This window comes from Phyllobates terribilis, unplaced genomic scaffold (assembly GCF_046119375.1).
Source record: "Phyllobates terribilis strain yellow unplaced genomic scaffold, ASM4611937v1 Scaffold_1__5_contigs__length_1240528914, whole genome shotgun sequence".
In the NCBI taxonomy this organism is placed as follows: Eukaryota; Metazoa; Chordata; class Amphibia; order Anura; family Dendrobatidae; genus Phyllobates; species Phyllobates terribilis.
Genome location: NW_027362761.1, coordinates 953,479,592 through 953,498,633, shown reverse-complemented (window position 1 = coordinate 953,498,633; position 19,042 = coordinate 953,479,592). Strand labels below are relative to the sequence as shown.

Sequence of the window (19,042 nt, the reverse complement as noted above, 5' to 3'; positions counted from 1 at the left end):
AACCACACCAAAAAAACAACAACAACACAATAGTGGAATTGCTGTTTTTTGCAATTTTACAGCACTTGGAATTTTTTCCCTGTTTCCCAGTACACTACATAGTAAAATCAATGGTGTTGTTCAAAAGTACAACTCATCCCGCAAAAAAACAAGCCCTCGCACGCCCATATTGTCTGTAAAATAAACAAGTTAGAAAATCCTAAGGTTGTGAAGGGGTTAAATAGGTTTGGCACTACTTTTGAAGATGTAGCTCTTCCTATGGTTGATGAGAAAAGGGGAGCTGATCAATAAAGAGCCTTAACGCCTCTCGAGAGTGCCAAGCAGAGAAAACACATTCTTAGGATAGAAGGGAAAAGGATCCCTCTTATAAAAAGATCAGATGGGAATACCTCATTTTTACTGCTGCTCTTGGGAGTTCTGCAATCTGACAATGTGGCACCGGGAGCAGAGAAGGTTGTGCACTCCTGCCTAAGTGACCATATTTTTTATCACTTAATGATTTCTTCATGTGTGTACAATCTAAGTATTGTTTTAAAATGATGACACTAAAGCAAACATTTAGAAATTAAGCAGACAAAAATGTATTTTTCTGAACAATGAAAGTAAACAAATGTATACAAAAATTGTTTTACTGTTAATTACAGAATACTTGATAGCAATAGAGAAGCAATAGAGAAGGAAATAACGCACACATTAACAATAACACATTTCACGAAGTCCATTTTATTACTTCAAATGTTATGGTAAAAAAATGTCCAGCACAGCTGTCTTATTTAAAAAAAGGAGAGTTAACTACAATAAGTACGTCCCTAGTATAATAAACAGCTGAACGTGATGTCGTTGAATGACATAATAGTCGATCAGTGTACAGTACATCTTATGAAGACCCGTAAAGCAAAGTACTACTTCTGAAACTTATTACAAACAGAATATACACTCAAAGCTTAAGCTTCTTTCTCCTTCCTCGGCCATCCGGCGCACCATCCATCTTCCGTTTTTGAGCCTGCAAGAAGAAGAGGTTTTGATTGAACACTATAATTCAACATGAAAGTAAAATCGTAGCACCAGTCTCCTTTAGCTATAAGTGAATACTAGACACAGTAAAAGATGGCCAACTATCATAACAGGCCCTTTAACAGATGCTTGCAATATCTCAATTTGAAAGTTCAGACAAGTGTCCAAGACTCTGTCCCTAGCCAGATAAGCATCACCAGGTGGGTATAAGAACAGTTTGAGGCCATGTTCACACGTTCAGTATTTTACCTCCGTATTTGTAAGCCAAAACCAGGAGTGGAACAGTCAAAGGAAAAGTAGAATAGAAACACGTCACCACTTATGTATTTATCACCCACTCCTGGTTTTGGTTTACAAATACTGAATGTTTCCTAATATGCGAAATGTCAAATATTGGACTTGCACATCTAACTAGCACAACCTGTCTACCTAACAGAAGGTTAGATTTGAAGCGTTACCAAAGCAAAAAAAAAAACTTACAGAAGATGGTGCTTTTGGTCCACGTTTCTTTTTATCAGCTTTTTCCTTCTCCTCCAATTCAAGGTTTTCCCTTTCAATCAAAGTGATCAGAGTATTACATCTTCTTTGCAGTTCCTAGATATTGAAACAAAATAAAAAAGGAAATTTACAACTTCAAAAAGTTTTTAGACCTTTTATGCAGTGAAATAAGATTGACTTCCTCTAGAGCAGTGGTTCTCAACTCCTGTCCTCAAGACCCACCAACAGATCATGTTCTCAGAATTTCCATTCGCACTGCAAGTGATGGAATTATCACCTGGGCAATATGAAGGAAATCCTGACCTGTTGGTGGGTCTTGAGAAACACTGCTCTAGAGCATACACGTTAAACTCTGGCCCACAGGGTGGTTATATTTGGCCTGCGACACCAGAAGCGCCACTCTTGTGGGCCCATTCTACGGTATGGAGGACTATGTGGGGGGCCCATTATACTGCATACTGGTTGGCCCATGACTTTGTCCAAGTTTTTCATTTTGGCCCTGTGTTTCAGTTTGACGTCCCTGCTCTAGAGGCAAACAGATTTCTCAAATATACTTCATTACTAAATGAAAGGAGTACATGGGAAGATTAAAAAGGTATTCATGACATAAAAGGTGTATGTGATTTAGTAAGTTAGTGTCCTTCACCTTTTAGAATGCAGGGAATATGCACCAAGTAGAAATTGCAGCCTGCCAAAAATTTCTCACCATTGCAGTCCTTGACTTCAGGAACCAGTCAAATCTGAACTGAGGAGAGTTCCTAATGCACTGCCTGAGTTCATCATAAACATTTTCTTTATCAAAACCAAGTTTGTGCAACATGCAGATTAGAAAACGATCTTCTTCCTCAGTATAATTTTTCCCCTTGTTGGTGCCGTAAGATATTCTCAGCTGATGAAAAGGTGCCTTGTATCTACCAATCTACATTAAAAAAAAATAATTATACAGTACTCTGGCCACTAAAAGAAATACAACAATGCCTGAAAACAGAAGATAATTTCCAATTACCTTTGTGTCCAATGCTTTCTTTATGCTTATTCTCCTCTGTATCCTTGCTTCTCCTCTTTCTATTTGAGCCATGATTTTCTCTATGTCTTGGAGTTCATTACATCTTTCCCAAAACACAGCTTAAAAAGTGGAAAAAAAGAAAATGATACACCGCTTTAGTATACATATTCTATTTTCACATCTAATGGTACTCACATTTCGGCAAGCCGGACAAAGCCAATGATAAAGCAATCATTAAGAATAAGTTACAAAACTGCAAATTTTTTTAGTATCAAGATATTCAATGTTGAGAAAAATGTAAACCAGACAAACACCAATACGCCTGTGTACTTGTTAGTTTCATTAAAAAAGTGGGGAAACGTTATAAAAGATTTACTAAAGATATTAAGCCTCGTTTTCCAAGTAAAATAAATTTCTACAGCTACCCTGACTGCAGAATGCTGAATCCCAACAGTGTGTAATATAGATACTGCCAGGATTCCACTTTTGTCTGCTCGAGCAGTCGTCATAGAGCCATTCATATTAGAAGTGCATACTGGTGGTCACATGCTGGCAAGAACGTTTGCGGGCTTCTTCCAATACATAATTGAGAGAAGCAGGAAAAGTTGTTAGTCAACACGTGACCACCAGTAGGCCCTTTGCTTATGAGTAGTCCATGTGACGACCACACGAGCAACCCACTGAGCAGAACCTTAACAGAGTTCATATTAAACACTGTCAGGACTTTGCAAACTGAAGGTACACTGACTGCAGAAATGTAGATTTAGCCTGGATAACCCCCTAAAGGAGGTAAGCTTCCCCTGCACCCACACTCCAATGATTGTTGCAGTGGATTCTATATAAACTGCAGATGTTAAATATTGTTGAGGTAATGAAGGGCAGCAGAAAAAGCAGTACCTTAATATTACATACTTAAAAAACTAATGGGATATTTTGCCAATACACCGGGCCATCGGCTACAATCAAACAGGAATGCCATTTTTGTGCAGCTAATTAGTCATAGTTTGCTGCCCCAAAATAAGACAGTATCGCTTTTGCAATAAATGTTGTTGCTATCTCCTCTCATACTTTTCAGGTTCTTTTTCACTGTGTGCCTAAGAGATACGATACAAGGGGAGAATGAATATTTACCTGAATAATCCATTACATCATCTGGAGTCTTCCCTTCCACTTCACGGGCAATATTTTCAATGTCATCCCTTCCCCATTTTTCATTGGCTTTGATAAACTGATTGAAATCTCTCTTGTTCCAGTTGGTGAACCCCTGAAGAATTTAAAGAAAAAAAACAAAAACAAAAACAGGCCCGTTATAACACTGCAATGAAACTGTTCTAATAAAATGTTCCTGTAAATGCATGCATTAAAAAAGCTAACTTTAGTGCATATAGCGCATGCAGAAATATATGCATTTTACATAGGTGACCATCACTTCCTCACACCTGTGTTAGCAACTTTTCCTTTTCGTCTAGCTCTTCATCATTAAGTGGCTCTGCTTCATCAATTTTCAACTGTTCCTCTTTTTGCGCCTGGGCTGCATTGGGCAAATCTGGATTGCGAGGTACCTGAGGAAGCAGAACACAATATTAGAGAACAATAAGAATTAATTTTGACCAATACAAAAAGCGTAAAGAGTTTAAGTGGTACCTTATACCCAATGGTTTTCCTATAATAGAGAATTTCTTTTTCCAGCAATTCAAACAATCGTGGAGGAAAGAACTGGAAGTCCTGAACATTGGGCTGCTTCGGGGGCCGTGGAGCCTTAAATGATAAAAATCAGGATATTTTTTACAGAGCAAAACAAAAACAAAAAAACTATTCATACTTACTTTTGGTATTTTTGGCTCACTGACACGAAGTGCTTCTCTAAAATAGGCGTCCACAGCATAGTTGGCTTTTCTTTCACGTTTTGGAGGTTCAATCCACTCTGTAAATGCCATCTAGGAAACCAAAGCAATTTTTGATGCTACATCCAGCGACCACCACAGATTTAGGAATGATAAATAAATAATCTTTATTTATCTAGCGCCAACATATTCCACAGTGTTTTACTATTCAGACAATTTTCAGACATTATCGGCACAGTCCCCATTGGGGTTCACACTCTAGATTCCCTATCAGTAGGTCTTTGGAGTGTGGGAGGAAACCGGAGACCCCGGGGGAAACCCACGCAAATACAACATACAAACTCCTTGCAGGTTAATCTTACATTAAAGACAGCTGAACCTGTCGACATCGATAGGTTCGGCTTACAGTAACGGTGTAGTAGCTGGATTTTAATGAATGATTAAATGTTGAAAATTTTCAGAGTAAAATCAGATTTACGATTCTTCCAGACAGGCATTGGCCTGATTGCTATGCATGAACTCTGCACGTTAAAACTTTTATTTTAAGGGGCTCTTGTGTATCTAATTTTCTGTTTGTCTCACACTTTTACCAACTAATATTAAGTCTTATGCATTCTAGGAATGAAAAACATTATACAGGTCTGCGACTAAAAAGCTGTTTGATCATTTTCATATAATTTCCATGTATTTTGGTGTTTTAATAATGAAAAAAAATCCTAAACGTCAGGACTTGTCACAAAGCTATAGGTTCTTCTGCAAACTCTGGTGTGAATCATCGGAAAGCCGCTTATTTTCTTTTCCCATTATCAATAGGAACTGCGTAATTGGCTGGTGGCAGTCAGGTGGTTAGTGACCTAATGAAAGGTCCTTATGCATTCAAGAAACTTGCATTGGAATTTCATTCATCAACCGTGTTTCTCCAAATTAGAGTTATGGCTTTGCGGAAGAGTATTAATTCGCCTGACCGTTTGTTTCATTTGTGGTGAATATACAGTGTTGAATCAACAACTGAATATTACAGACTTTGTGAAAAAGTATACTTTGCATACTTCGGACTAAAACTTGGAGATCAAGATAAAGTTTGGGCGCCTCAAAGTGTGCAAACGGAAATTGGATCAAGGGTAAGAAAAAAGCTTTCCGTTATGGGATTCCTTTGGTATGGCGAGAGCAAAAGAACCATAGTGACGACTTACCCTTTCACATTGCAAGAACAAAAGTATAATTCCAAATGGAAGCATTCCATTTCATACCCCAATCGTCACTCAGCAATTTATCCCATCCCCCATGGCACAGATATACCAGTACCCAAGGCCCCAGCTACCTTGGAACAGATAACTAGCTCCGATGAAGGTGGAATCATACTTGAACCAGATGACGAATCAAGGTCTGACTTTGAAGATGATACAAGACCAAAATTTTTTTTCCAGGACGAGATGAAGGATTTAGTAAGAAACTTGAATCTGCTCAAAGATGCCGCTAAGTTACTCAAATCAAGGCTCAAAATTAGGAATTTGTTGTTACCAGGAGTGTCTTTTTCATGGTTCAGACATCGTGAAAAGGACTTTGTTCCTTACTTTGCCCAGGAAGACAAGTTGGTTTATTGAATCGGTGTCGAAGGTTTGACGGGTCAATTCAAAATCCAATATGATTGAGCGTAATGGGGTCTTTTTATAGATTCTTCAAAAAGATGTCTCAAAGCCGTTTTACTCCACAACGGCTGTTTTTACGCCTCCATCCCTGTAGGTCATTCCGTGCACTTGAAGTAAACCTATGAGAACTTGGAATTGTTTTTTCGTAAACTTAAATATGAAGACCAGAGTTGGCAAGTGTGTGGGGATTTGAAGGTCTTGTGCATGCTGCTCGGGCAACAAGCTGGGTATACCAAATACCCTTGTTTTCTGTGTGTGGGACAGTCGAGATCGACAAAATCACTGGACCAAGAACAGTTGGCAGCTGAGGGTGCTCAGTCGGTGAAAAAATTTTTTCCTCCAACCAAGAAACTTTGGTATCTCCCTATAAAGTTCTTATACCAACTCTCCACATAAAATTAGGCTTGATGAAGCAATTTGTAAAATCACTTCCAATAGATGGGAAAAGCTTCAAATACTTGGTCACAAAGTTTCCAAGCCTCTTGGAGGCAAAATTTAAGGAAGGTGTGTTCATTGGACCAGACATTAGAAGGCTTATAGCTGATAAAGAGTGTCAATACTATGACGGATCCTCAAAAAGAAGGGTCGATTGCATTTAAAGAGGTCGTAGACAAATTTTTAAGCAATAAAAAGAAATCCTGACTACAAAAAGATCGTTTAACGAATGCTGAAAGCATTTCAAGCTTTAGCTTGCCTAATGAGTTTGCAAGTGCATTTCCTCCATTCCCACCATGACTACTTTCCTGAAAATTTGGGAGCTGTGAGTGAAGAGCAAGGTGAACGATTCCACCAGGACATTAAAGAGATGGAAAGAAGATACCAGGGAAAATGGAGCATTACAATGATGGCAGACAACTGTTGGATGCTTCAGAGGACATTCCAGATGCTACTCACAAGCATAAAATGTACCAAGAGGAGCCTCACAGGGGAGAAAAAATAAAAATAGATTTTAGTGAGTGTTAGTGAGCTCATTTCAGTTCAAAGATGATTTATGAAAAATTTCTAATAAATGAAAATAGAGTTATAAAAGTAATTTTTTATTTCACGGTACTGCCTTATTTAACATAGTTACCTAAATTGTCAGGAAACGTGATGTCCTATGACAAAACGGAGGTCATTTTCAGATTCAGCGCACCAAAAAACAAAGATTACGTGGAATAACCAAAACAGCTCTTGAAATTTTATTTTTTGCAGACCTGTTATTTTTGCAAAATTGAATAAAGGCGCCGGCATGCATAAAGCGCTGAGTGACATTTCTGTACGTTCAGAAAATATGTTGAGAAGGGGGTTTGAATTTAAAACCTAAAGTGCCAGATATTGTTCACATTAAAAAGTTAAGTGTTTACACAGATACACAAAAGAAAAAAAGAAAAACACCTTTTGCTTTTCTCTGTAATCTTCACCTTCAAAGTTGTATACACTGGAATCTGTGTCCATACTGAAATTTCTCAGCGAGCTTTCACCCATGTTTGATAACTTTTCTTTGAGTTCTGCAGTCTAGGTTGGGAATATCCAAATTAAACAGGCATTAAACACTAAAGTAATTAAAATACTTTTCAGAAATGTCCAGTGTGAAAGCACACGTACCTTTCTTTCACCCCTTTCTAGGATAGCATCAATATCTTCATCAGTGATTTCACTGTCCTTTGAGGCAAACACGTGGGTAGCACCATGTCGGATCATCTGAAGCATTTCATCCTTTCCAAGCTTATTTAAGTTTTGGTCCACCAACCTTCCTGTTCAACGTATGGCGTTTAAATTGTAAAAGAAAAAAGCTATTAGCGGATTATACACTCGATTTATTACACAATGTATTACCGTGTGCCATTAGTAAATAGTGAATCTTCATGGTCTTCTAGATGGAAAGGAGCTTAAAAATTGCCATTTCTCTCATGTATTTAACTTTCATAGTTAAAGCACCACTTCAGCGTTTTTTTTATTGTGGTGTTGGAGTGCCCCTGGTCTGATACTCACCCTCAGCCTCCCTAATTTTCTACCACCGCTGCTCTAGAAGGTGTTGAGCAGTTTGTGACGTGCTGTGATCCGGAGGTCACTTTTCAATGCAAGTCTGGGGAGCCTCGTTCTGACTCTCAGACTTGCATTGAGAGCTTGTGATCGTTGCTTCTGGACTTCCGGCTGTCAGAAGCTGCAGTCCCAAGAAGGCGCCGTAAGACCAGAACGGTGCCGAAAGAAGGTGAAGACAACACGTAAGAATAAGACTATGGGCAGGGACCTTATATTAGAAGCACCATGTCAGCACTGAAAAAGGTCTAAAAATAAAAAACAGCTGGAATGGTGCTTTAAATGGAACAGACACGCACTTCCCAATCCATGGGCAGTATGTGTGGCTGAAATCAGACAGATGCGGTCTAAAGCATGTTTGACACAAACACTGCTGCCCTGGAGTATCAGGTCTCTCCCTACAAGCAAGCAGGAAGGGACTTGTCAGTCACTGGCAGTGAATGAGAAGCTGTCAGGGATCCACCTATTTGCCTAATGTCGTGTGACTTGGTCCCGTGCAGCTTTTAAACTAGGTTTTTCTCTGAAACACTGCAGCATTAAACATATGGCAGAAATCACACAGCCAGTGTCTGATACATGATGCCCGTGGATCGGGCTGCATGTCTTATCTGTCACCTTCCCTTTAACAGCATACACACAATCTGAAGTTACAGCAGTGCCGTACGTGCTTCTTAGGAAACTACATAAGAGCCAAGCAGTCGTTTACAAGAGACATACCTTGTTGAATAACTATGGAGTCCAGACGCAGCTTCATCTCTGCTCGCTCCACAATACGTTCTTCAACCGTGTTGTCTGTTATGTATCTGAACACTCTCACGGTTTTCGTCTGCCCAATTCTGTGGGCTCTATCCTAAAAATGTAATGGAAAACCATAAATGAAGCAGGTTTTCATGTCTGAAAGGCTCATTAAACAGTTAACCCATTGGTGACTTGGGATGAGGGATTGGCTTCGGGTGCCATATGCGGAGAGCTAGAACTTATTTTTGGTTGACAGCTGTATAAGGCCTAGTTTTCCCCAGGGTGAGCTTTCGTTTTTATTTGTACCATCGGGACGACTGATCTTTATCTTATTTTTTTTAATTTCACATTTGGGTGACAAATTTTATAAACTATGTAACAGCTCTCAGTTAACCTCTTCCAACTGCAGCAAATTTTAAATTTTTTCCCTCCCCTTCAACTAGGAGCCATACATTTTTCTGTCCACATAGCTGTACGAGAGGTTTTTTTTTGCAGGACGAGTTGTCATTTTGAATGACACCATTCATTTTAGTATGTGATGTACTGAAGAAAATATTTCCAATTGTGGTTACATCGCAAAAAAACAATTGAGTTCTGCAAAATTATATTTCTGTCAATTGAGTTGCATGAAGACTTGTGTTGCAAACTGACCTTTTTATGGTTACCATTTTGGAATACACGCAATGTTTTGAGCACTTTGTTGTATTTATTTATGGAGGTGCAGTGACCAAAACACAAAACTGCAATTCTGGGGTTTTGTTCTATACGCCGCTTTACAGCACGAACAAATACATTTATATTTCGAGCAGACTTCTGGATGCATCAAAATGGTAAAAATAAGATAGAGATATATATCTCTCTCTCTCTCTCTATACACACACACATACATACAATTTAAAGATGACCTACTGATATGATTCTCCAGGTCATTACGAGTTCGTCGATACCAAACATGTATAAGTTCTTTTTTTATTTTAGATGTATGTATATATATATATATATATATATATATATATATATATATATATATATATATATATATATATATATATATATATATATATATATATATATATATATATATTCCAAAGTTTGTAAGAAAAAAAAAAAATAAAAAATGGAGCCATTTTCTGAGTCCCGTAGCATCTCCATTTTTCGTGATATGGGACGCGTCGAGCTGATTTTTATTTTTTTTTTATTGATACCATTTTGGGGTAGATACAATGTTTTCATTAACCGTTATTGCATTTTATTACAATGTTGCAGCAACTAAAAAAAAAGAAAAACGTAATTCTGGCATTTTGATTTTTTCTTGTTATGCAGTTTACTGATAAATCGGATATTTCTGAATGCAGTGATAACAAATGTGTAATTTTTTTTACGGGTTTATTTTGAATGGGGCGATTTGAACAATTTTTTTTATTTATTTTTTTTTACTTTCTTCGATAGTCCCCTTAGGAGACTTAAAAGGAATCCGTCACCCCCTAGGAGTTATCAGACCGCTACTATGGGCATACAGGGTATAGAAATGTAAATCTATACATACCTGTATGGCTCATAGTAGAGGTCTGATTGCAGAGAAAAGTAGTTTTATCTCTTTGGTTTTCAACTGGCTTGGCGTCCGGGGGACACCAAGCAATGCCCGCCTATTTGATTATTATTTCCCTAAATCGCCACCTATCAGCCTAGTTACCATTTTCCCTCCCTCCCCACACGTCACAGGGTGGTGTAACGTGCGCTTTCCTTCCTCACCTCGCGGCGCATGCGCAAAGCGCAGCTCATATAGACCGCGCTGTGTTTCCTCCCGGCTGGGTTTGTATGAGCACAGTGCTGCAGAAAACCTTCTTGTTATGCACCGGGGGTCACTGGAGCGGAAGTCACAGTGACTCCCCGGCGCCTGCACAATAGAGCACGGCAAAGATGGGCTTTAGCCCTACTATGTGCAGCAGAAACTATGACCGCCAGCCACGGGCAGCATTCTCATAGGAGATATGCAGTGACAAGCATGAGTGTCTTGTGCAGACCCCCGGCTTTCATGACAACCCATCGGCGCCCCACGATCATGCGACAGGGGCGGGTCTTATGTCGTGCATTCGGTTTGCGCAAGTTAAATGCTGCCATCAGATTGACAGAGGCATTTAACATGTTAACACCGGCGGCTGTTAAAGGCACATGACAGCTGATCAGCCGTCATGTGCCAGAAAAGATGCGGGCTCGAGCAGGAACACGCATCAAATGCAGGGACACAACCTATGATGTATCTACAGGTGCTTCTCACAAAATTAGAATATAATCAAAAATTAAATTTATTTCAGTTCTTCAATCCAAAAAGTGAAACTCATTCTATAGAGTCATTACAAACAGTGATCTATTTCAAGTGTTTATTTCTCTAAATGTTGATGATTATGGCTTACAGCCAATGAAAACACAAAAGTCATTATCTCAGTAAATAAGAATAATTAACAAAAAACACCTGCAAAGGCTTTCTACGCGTTTAAAAATGTCCCTTGGTCTGTTTCAGTAGGCTCCACAATCATGGGCAAGACTGCTGACTTGACAGATGTCCAGAAGGCAGTCATTGACACTCCACAAGGAGGGTAAGCCACAAAAGGTCATTGCTAAAGAAGCTGGCTGTTCACAGAGTGCTGTATCCAAGCATATTAATGGAAAGTTGAGTGGAAAGAAAAACTATGGTAGAAAAAGGTGCACAAGCAACTGGGATAACAGCAGCGTTGAGAGGATTGTTAAGAAAAGGCCATTTAAACATTTGGGGGAGATTCACAAGGAGTGGATGGCTGCTGGAGTCATTGCTTCAAGAGCCACCACACACAGACGTATCCAGGACATGGGCTACAAGTGTCGCATCCTTGTGTCAAGCCACTCATGACCAATAGACAAATGCCAGAAGCATCTTACCTGGGCCAAGGAGAAAGACCTGGACTGTTGCTCAGTGGTCCAAGGTGCTGTTTTCAGATGAGAGTAAATTTTGCATTTCATTTGGAAATAAAGGTCCGAGAGTCTGGAGGAAGAGTGGAGAGGCACACAATCCAAGCTGCTTGAGATCTAGTGTGAAGTTTCCACAATCAGTGATGGTTTGGGGAGCCATGTCATCTGCTGGTGTAGGTCCACTGTGTTTTATCAAGACCAAAGTCAGCGCAGCCGTCTACCAGGAAATTTTAGAGCACTTCATGCTTCCCTCTGCCGACAAGCTTTTTGGAGATGGAAATTTCATTCTCCAGCAGGACTTGGCACCTGTCCACACTGCCAAAAAGTACCAATACCTGGTTTACAAACAACAGTATCACTGTGCTTGATTGGCAGCAAACTCGCCTGACCTTAACCCCATAGAGAATCTATTTTATAGAATCTATGGGGTATTGTCAAGAGGAAGTTGGGACACCAGACCCAACAATGCAGACGAGCTGAAGGCTGCTATTAAAGCCACCTGGCTTCCATAACACCTCAGCAGTGCCACAGGCTGATCACCTCCATGCCACATTGCCTCATTGATGCAAAAGGAGCCCCGACCAAGTATTGAGTGCATTTACTGAACATACATTTCAGTAGGACAACATTTTGGATTTTTATAACAGCTTGAAAAATGTTTTTAAGTATTCTAATTTAGTGAGATAATGACTTGTGTTTTCATTGGCCGTAGGCCATAATCAACATTTACAGAAATAAACACTTGAAATAGATCACTGTTTGTAATGACTCTATATAATACGAGTTTCACTTTGTATTGAAGAACTGAAATAAACTTTTTGATGATATTCTAATTTTGTGAGAAGCACCTGTATGTGTCAGTTCATGAAGGAGTTAAAGATAAATCGATCAGCTATTACAGAACAGCACAGTATGTTCTTCTGTCCAGTAAGGTGTAGTTTACTGCAGTGTCCCCCCCAACTACAGTCCTTCGGGCCAACCAACAGATCAGGAGTCATTACTTGTGCAATACTACGGGAATCCAGAAAACGTGATCTGCTGGTGGGCCTTCAGGAATGAAGTTGGGGGAACACTGGTTTCGAAGACCTTCCACTTGCAGCACACATGAGAATGATTTATTCACTCTACCACCACATATACAACACAAAAAAACCCTCAAGTCTACAATAAATGTGATACACATACCATAGCCTGAAGATCAACTTGGGGGTTCCAGTCAGAATCGTATATGATTACAACATCAGCCGTAGCGAGGTTGATTCCAAGTCCTCCAGCACGTGTGCTCAACATAAAAATGAATTTAGAACTACCGGGAGCATTGTAAGCCAAGATGGATTCCTGTGAAATACAATAATAATAGAACCACGCTCTAATGTGTGTAATAGTAGCTGAAACCGACAAGTACTCACTTGTCTTTCATCATGTGGCGTTTGTCCATCTAGGCGGCAATATTCATAATTTCTCCACATGCAATAATCTTCTAAGATATCCAAGACTCTTGTCATCTGGCTGAATATCAGCACACGAGACCCTAGTATGAAACAAAAAATAAACAATTAGCTTCTTAGCATAGTAAACAGTGAATATACATATTTTTTAATAATTTTATTTTTTTAAAGGGCCTAACAGATACAGTGGAATCTTTGTCCTCAAATACAATGGCCAATATGAACAGAAACAGAGTCCACAGAAAATCTGCTTGATAAAAGGTCTCACCGAATAATCAGAGTAACTGTACAGTTGAAGTATTACATATTCTTAAACCTTAGGGTGCAATTCAGCATTGACAGATGTTTCTTTACCTTGCTCCTTTAGCTTTGGGAGAAGCTTGTCTAGCACGACCATTTTACCACTATTTGTTGCCAAGTGCATATCTGTGGTATATGGAGGGCCAGGCTCCGCACCATCAAAGAGGTAAGGATGATTGCAACACTTTCTCAGCTGCATCAGGATGTTCAACAGCCTCATTTTATCAGTCTTCCCTGAGGAGTTCAAGATGTCAATGTCTTTCATTAAAATCTTTGTATACCTAGAAAAGAAATAAGGCAAATTAAAATAAAAAAAAAATCAAGTAAACCAATATTTTTGTTATACAATGGACATTAAAGTAACATTTTTCAGGGCACTCGACCCCTATGTGGATAGGAGGAATACAAAAAAAATCTGCATGAGCCACTTCGCACTTCATTTCAGCTTAAAAGGGAACCCATCATGTTCTGTGTACCATATAAACTGCCCCCATTACGTTGTTAGTAACGTGCAATGTACATCACTAACACGCTTTTCCATTAAAATTGGCGCAAATATAATGTGTATAAACCACTTTATATATTTATATCCTACCTGCTCGTTTAGTCATAGGAGTGTGATTCCTCGCATTTAGTCATCGTTGGCGCTGCTCAAGCATTTGAATTCTCAGTGTTCCCAGCGCTTGCGCAGTATTTGTCACCGCCAGCTGTGCTTGTATGTCTGGGAGCCGGGAAATGGGCTGTGACGAGCGGCTCTGGCAGCACACAGAAGCTGAGAACTACACAGCTTCACTGCACAGGCGCGGGGAGCCGCTCACAGCAGCGCATGCGCGGCTCCCATAGAAGCACGGTCGGGAATACTGAGAATTCAAATGCATGGGTGGCACCAACGATGACTAAATGCGAGGAATCACACTCCTATGACTAAACGAGCAGGTAGGATATAAATATATAAAAGTGGTTTATACACATTATATTTGCGCCAATTTTAACGGAAAGATCCTAGTTACTTACCGGTAATGGGATATTACAGAGCACATGACAGCACCACCTGAGAGAGGGTATCCGCCCATCAAGGACCGGAACCTACTGAATAAAAAGGCGGTACCTCTCTTCCGCATGAGTTTTTGTTTCAGTGCATGAGAGGGCCTTCGAAAAATAGGTTAGTACATAACTACCACCTAAACATTTCTTAATAAAACACCCTAAGAAGTGCACACCATAAGTGATAAAGGGGAGGGAATAGGGTGCTGTCATGGGCTCTGTAAAATCCCATTACCAGTAAGTAACTAGGATCTTTTCCCCTTCTCCATTGACCGCACCACCTGAGAGATTTAGAGAGATCAGACACCAGAGGGAGGGATCACCGCTTGCAACACCTTCCTCCCAAACGGACAGATCAGTAGAAGAGGAAAGGTCAAGAAGGTAATGCTTGTAAAATGTAGCGGGGCATGACCAAGTTGCCGCCTTACATATGATGTCGATGGGCACATCCGCCTTCTCAGCCCAGGAAGCAGCTACAGCTCTGGTGGAGTGGGCCTTCAGTTTCTCTGGAACTGGCAGATTGCTAGAAGAGTACGCTAAGCCAATGGTGTCCCTGACCCACCTAGCTATGGTCCCCCTTGTAACCTTAAGCACTTTCTTAGCCCCCTGAAATGAGATGAATAAGGCGTCCCTTTTTCTCCAGGCCTTCGTCACCTCCAAATACTGGACTAATACCCTCTTAACATCTAAAGTGTGAAATTTTTGTTCCTCTGAATCTCTAGGGTCAGGATAGAAGGAAGAGAGAGTAATTACTTGTGTTCTATGGAATTTGGAGGCTACTTTTGGAAGATAAGACCAGACCCGGCCTAAGATTACTCTATCCATACACACCTGAGTGAACGGATGGTTAATTGACAGCGAATGCAGATCACTAACCCTACGAGCTGACGTTAGAGCTACCAGCATGGCTGTTTTTAAGGTGAGAATTTTCTCCGAAACTTCCTGTAAGGGCTCAAAGGGAGGCTTGGTTAGCGCTTCTAGAACCAGATTAAGGTCCCAAGGAGGCATCCTTGGAGTAGGAATAGGTCTAGATCTACTGCAAGCTTTAATGAATCTAATGATCCACCTATTCGCTGCCAAGTCATAATTATATAGTGCCCCCAGAGCTGATACTTGTACCTTAAGCATGGGGTTAGCCACCAGTACCCTTAAGCCTTTCTGAAGGAATTCCAGGATGGCCCCAATAGGAACCCTACCTTTGGCAGACTGACCCGAGGTAGATAGAAATTTAGCCAAGGTTCTGCCATAGATCCTAGTCGTCACCGGCTTCCTACTCGCCAGTATAGTAACTAGACCTGGAGAAAACCCCTCCTGCGTTACAAGTGACCTTTCAAAATCCAGGCCCGATTTTTGGGGATGGAAGACTGGGCCCTGCCTGAGGAGATCTGGGGTGTCCGGAAGAATCCATGGATCCGCTTGGGACATTCTCTTCATCCAAGTGAACCATGGTCTCATGGGCCAAAACGGGGCGATCAATATAACCCTCGCCTGTTCTTCTCAGATCTTCCTCAGGATAGTAGGGATCAGCATTAGAAGGGGAAAGGCATAGGCCAGGGAAAAGTCCCAAGGAATTTGCAGCGCGTCCACCGCAAACGGCTTCTCCTTTGGATTCAGGGAGCAAAAGATTTTGGTTTTCCGATTGTGTTTTTTTGTAAACAGATCTATCTGAGGATGTCCCCATCGGTCGACAATCTGCTGGAATATCGCTGGATTCAATTCCCATTCTCCTTGTTTCAAGATGTGTCGACTTAGAAAAATTGGCTTTTACGTTCTCCTCTCCTCTTATATGCAGCGCCGAGAGCGTGAATAGATGACTCTCCGCAAAACGAAGGATCTGATCCGCTACTAACATCAGAGAAAGGGATCTGGTACTCCCCTGACGATTGATGTAGGCGACCGTCGTTCGGTTGTCCGACATTATCCGGATGTGATGACCCTGAAGAAGAGAACTGAACTCTACTAGCGCATTTCTGAATGCAAACAGCTCCCTCATGTTGGAGGAGAGACCCGTCTCGCTGTCCGACAAGAGGCCTTGTATTGAATGATCTCAGGTGAGCACCCCAGCCTTCTGCGCTTGCGTCTGTCGTAATCGTATCTGACACATGGAAAGACCAATGAACCCCCAGAGATAGATTTACCGGATTCATCCACCAGTCCAGAGAGTTGATTACTAAACTTGAAAGGGATATTCTTCCATCCAGGCAACCTCTGAGCCGTTTGTCTGCTGTCAGGATCTCCTGCTGAAGACGTCTGGAATGGAACTGGGCCCACTGAACTGCTGGGATACAAGATGTCATCGTACCCAATAGAGACATTGCATTTCTCAAGGTCATGGATGGATTGCCGATTACGCGTGTTATGAGGGAATTGATCTTCAGTTTCTTGTGCTCCGGCAGAAGACAAGTCTGGTTTTCCGAGTCCAAAATGAGACCCAGGAATGATTGAACCTTTTTTGGTTCTAGTCTCTATTTTTCTAAATTTAACATCCAACCCAGGCCATTTAGACTGGCCATGACTTCCGCCAGTGCGCAGAGTTGCTTTGATCTGCCCACCACTAAAAAAATCGTCCAGGTAAGGGATGACTAGGATATCTTTCTCCCTTAGATGTGCTGTAACTTCCAGGATAATGTTTGTAAAAACCCTTGGAGCCATGGAGATGCCAAAGGGAAGAGCAGCAAACTGAAAATGCCTTATGTGCTTGCCGAACCGTACAGCTACCCTCAGAAACTGTTGGTGTGCAGGAAAGATTGGGACATGGTAGTAAGCGTCCTTCAAATCAAGGACGCACATATAACATTCTGGAAACAACATTTTTATGGCCGATTTTATTGATTCCATCTTGAATGGCCTGTAAATCAAATGGTCGTTCAGCTTCTTCAAGCTGACAATGGTTCTGAAGGAGCCATCCGGCTTCTTTATTAGGAAGAGAGTTGAGTAAAACCCTCTCCCTTGCTCGGGTACAGGTGTTTCTACAGGAACCCCCCCTTCACAACCAGAGTGAGTACTTCCTGTTGCAGGGCCATCTGTTCCCTTAGGCCTCTGGGGGATGAAATCCTGACGGTGTTTCCGGGAATGTTTTTGAACTCCAACTTCAGCCCCCTCCTGATTATCCCTAAAATCCAAGCACTGGACGAGATTTTTTCCCAGGCGGGAAGGAAGTGGGACAACCTTCCTCCCACCTGGGGAGGTCCGTCACTTAGGGGCTCTTATTCTCAGAGGAAGGACCCCCGAACATGAAGCCTCTGTTATTCAGCTTCCTGTCTCTCCAACCACTCTGGTCTCTGGGAAACTTGCTCCGATTGCACTTCCTCTTCCGAAAGGAGCTCTTATATCGGGGAACAGACACAGTAGGAAACCCATGTTTCTTGTCCGCGGCCTTATCCAGAATGTCATCTAAGGCCATCCCGAAAAGAAAGTCCCCTTTGCAAGGGATTGAGCAGAGTTTAGATTTTGACTGCACATTCCCTGGCCAGCTCTTGAGCCATAATGCCCTACGGGCTGCATTAGAAAGATTTGCTGACCTGGCAGCCAGCCTAACTGAATCTGCCGATGCATCTGCAGGGAAAGCAGCCGCCCCCTGCAAAACAGAAAGACCCCACAGAATTTTCTATCTAGAGACATTCCCTTTGATCTGGTCCTCTTAACTGTTGAAGCCAGATCATCATAGACCTGGTGGCTGCCACTGCCGGTTTCAGAGCCCCAGCTGAGGACTCCCAGGCCTGTTTTAGAATAGACTCCGCCTTTTTATCAAGCGGATCTTTTAGGGTCCCCAAATCCTCAAAAGGCAGTGTGGATCTTTGAGGACTTTGCGATGGCCACATCAATTTTAGGGGTTTTGTCCCACTTCGCTGCAGCCTCCTCTTCAAAAGGGTATCTCCGCTTAGAAGAAGATGGCAGCTGGCCTTTCCCCGCTGTTTTTTTCCATTCCCTATCTAAGAGTCTTGATCCTCTCATTGAAGACAAAAAAGGGGGTGGGGTGGAAAAGCACAGTGCTTGTGTGAACCTGTATGGAAGTAGAATATGCGTGTAGATCCAGTGGTCTGCTCACCTGGGTGGGTTGTGCAGACCGCACAACCCAGGTTAAACAGCTGCTGGTGCTGATAGCACTGCCACGATGCCTTCAGCGTCTCCTCCGGGTTAGCAGACGGAGCTTCCAATCAGGGTTTCGGGTGGGATCACGTGGGTGATGACATCATCGCAGGTCCTACAGGTCCTGCAGCTGAAAGTGTATCCAGATCTCCGCAGCCCCGAGCCACAACTCCCAAGGGAAAAGTGAACAGTGTGCAAATTGAGGTGGTCAGTGGGGCGCTATGAACTGGATAAGGCGCTGGATAAGGATAAAACAAAGCTCTTTATTGAAGTTCTAATGCCCACAACGCGTTTCTGCAGCGATCTGCTGCCTTCATCAGGTGGAGTTAAGATAAGGAATTCCTGACCGCCATCTGGATTAAGGTTTTTAAATCCATTGAAAAACTAGGGGGACTCCTCTGCTATAGTTTTCTGGATACAACCAGAGCAAAGGTTCTTAGCACA

At 41.5% G+C, this 19,042-nt stretch overlaps 1 protein-coding gene across 1 annotated transcript in view; it reads right to left on the bottom strand.

Moving 5' to 3' along the window:
• Positions 1-707: 707 nt before the first annotated feature.
• SMARCA5 (SNF2 related chromatin remodeling ATPase 5) overlaps positions 708-19,042 on the bottom strand; it is a 30,020-nt gene continuing 11,685 nt past the window's right edge. Inside the window, exons 11-24 of the mRNA XM_073642288.1 lie at positions 13,520-13,746; positions 13,127-13,248; positions 12,903-13,055; positions 8,751-8,883; positions 7,599-7,747; positions 7,389-7,508; positions 4,345-4,455; positions 4,163-4,276; positions 3,958-4,080; positions 3,650-3,782; positions 2,519-2,637; positions 2,219-2,431; positions 1,495-1,608; positions 708-1,003 (exon numbers count right to left, since the gene is read on the bottom strand). Of these exons, the coding sequence (XP_073498389.1) occupies positions 938-1,003; positions 1,495-1,608; positions 2,219-2,431; positions 2,519-2,637; positions 3,650-3,782; positions 3,958-4,080; positions 4,163-4,276; positions 4,345-4,455; positions 7,389-7,508; positions 7,599-7,747; positions 8,751-8,883; positions 12,903-13,055; positions 13,127-13,248; positions 13,520-13,746 (1,897 nt within the window). The 3' untranslated portion in view covers positions 708-937. The remainder of the gene's footprint in view (positions 1,004-1,494; positions 1,609-2,218; positions 2,432-2,518; positions 2,638-3,649; positions 3,783-3,957; positions 4,081-4,162; positions 4,277-4,344; positions 4,456-7,388; positions 7,509-7,598; positions 7,748-8,750; positions 8,884-12,902; positions 13,056-13,126; positions 13,249-13,519; positions 13,747-19,042) is intronic.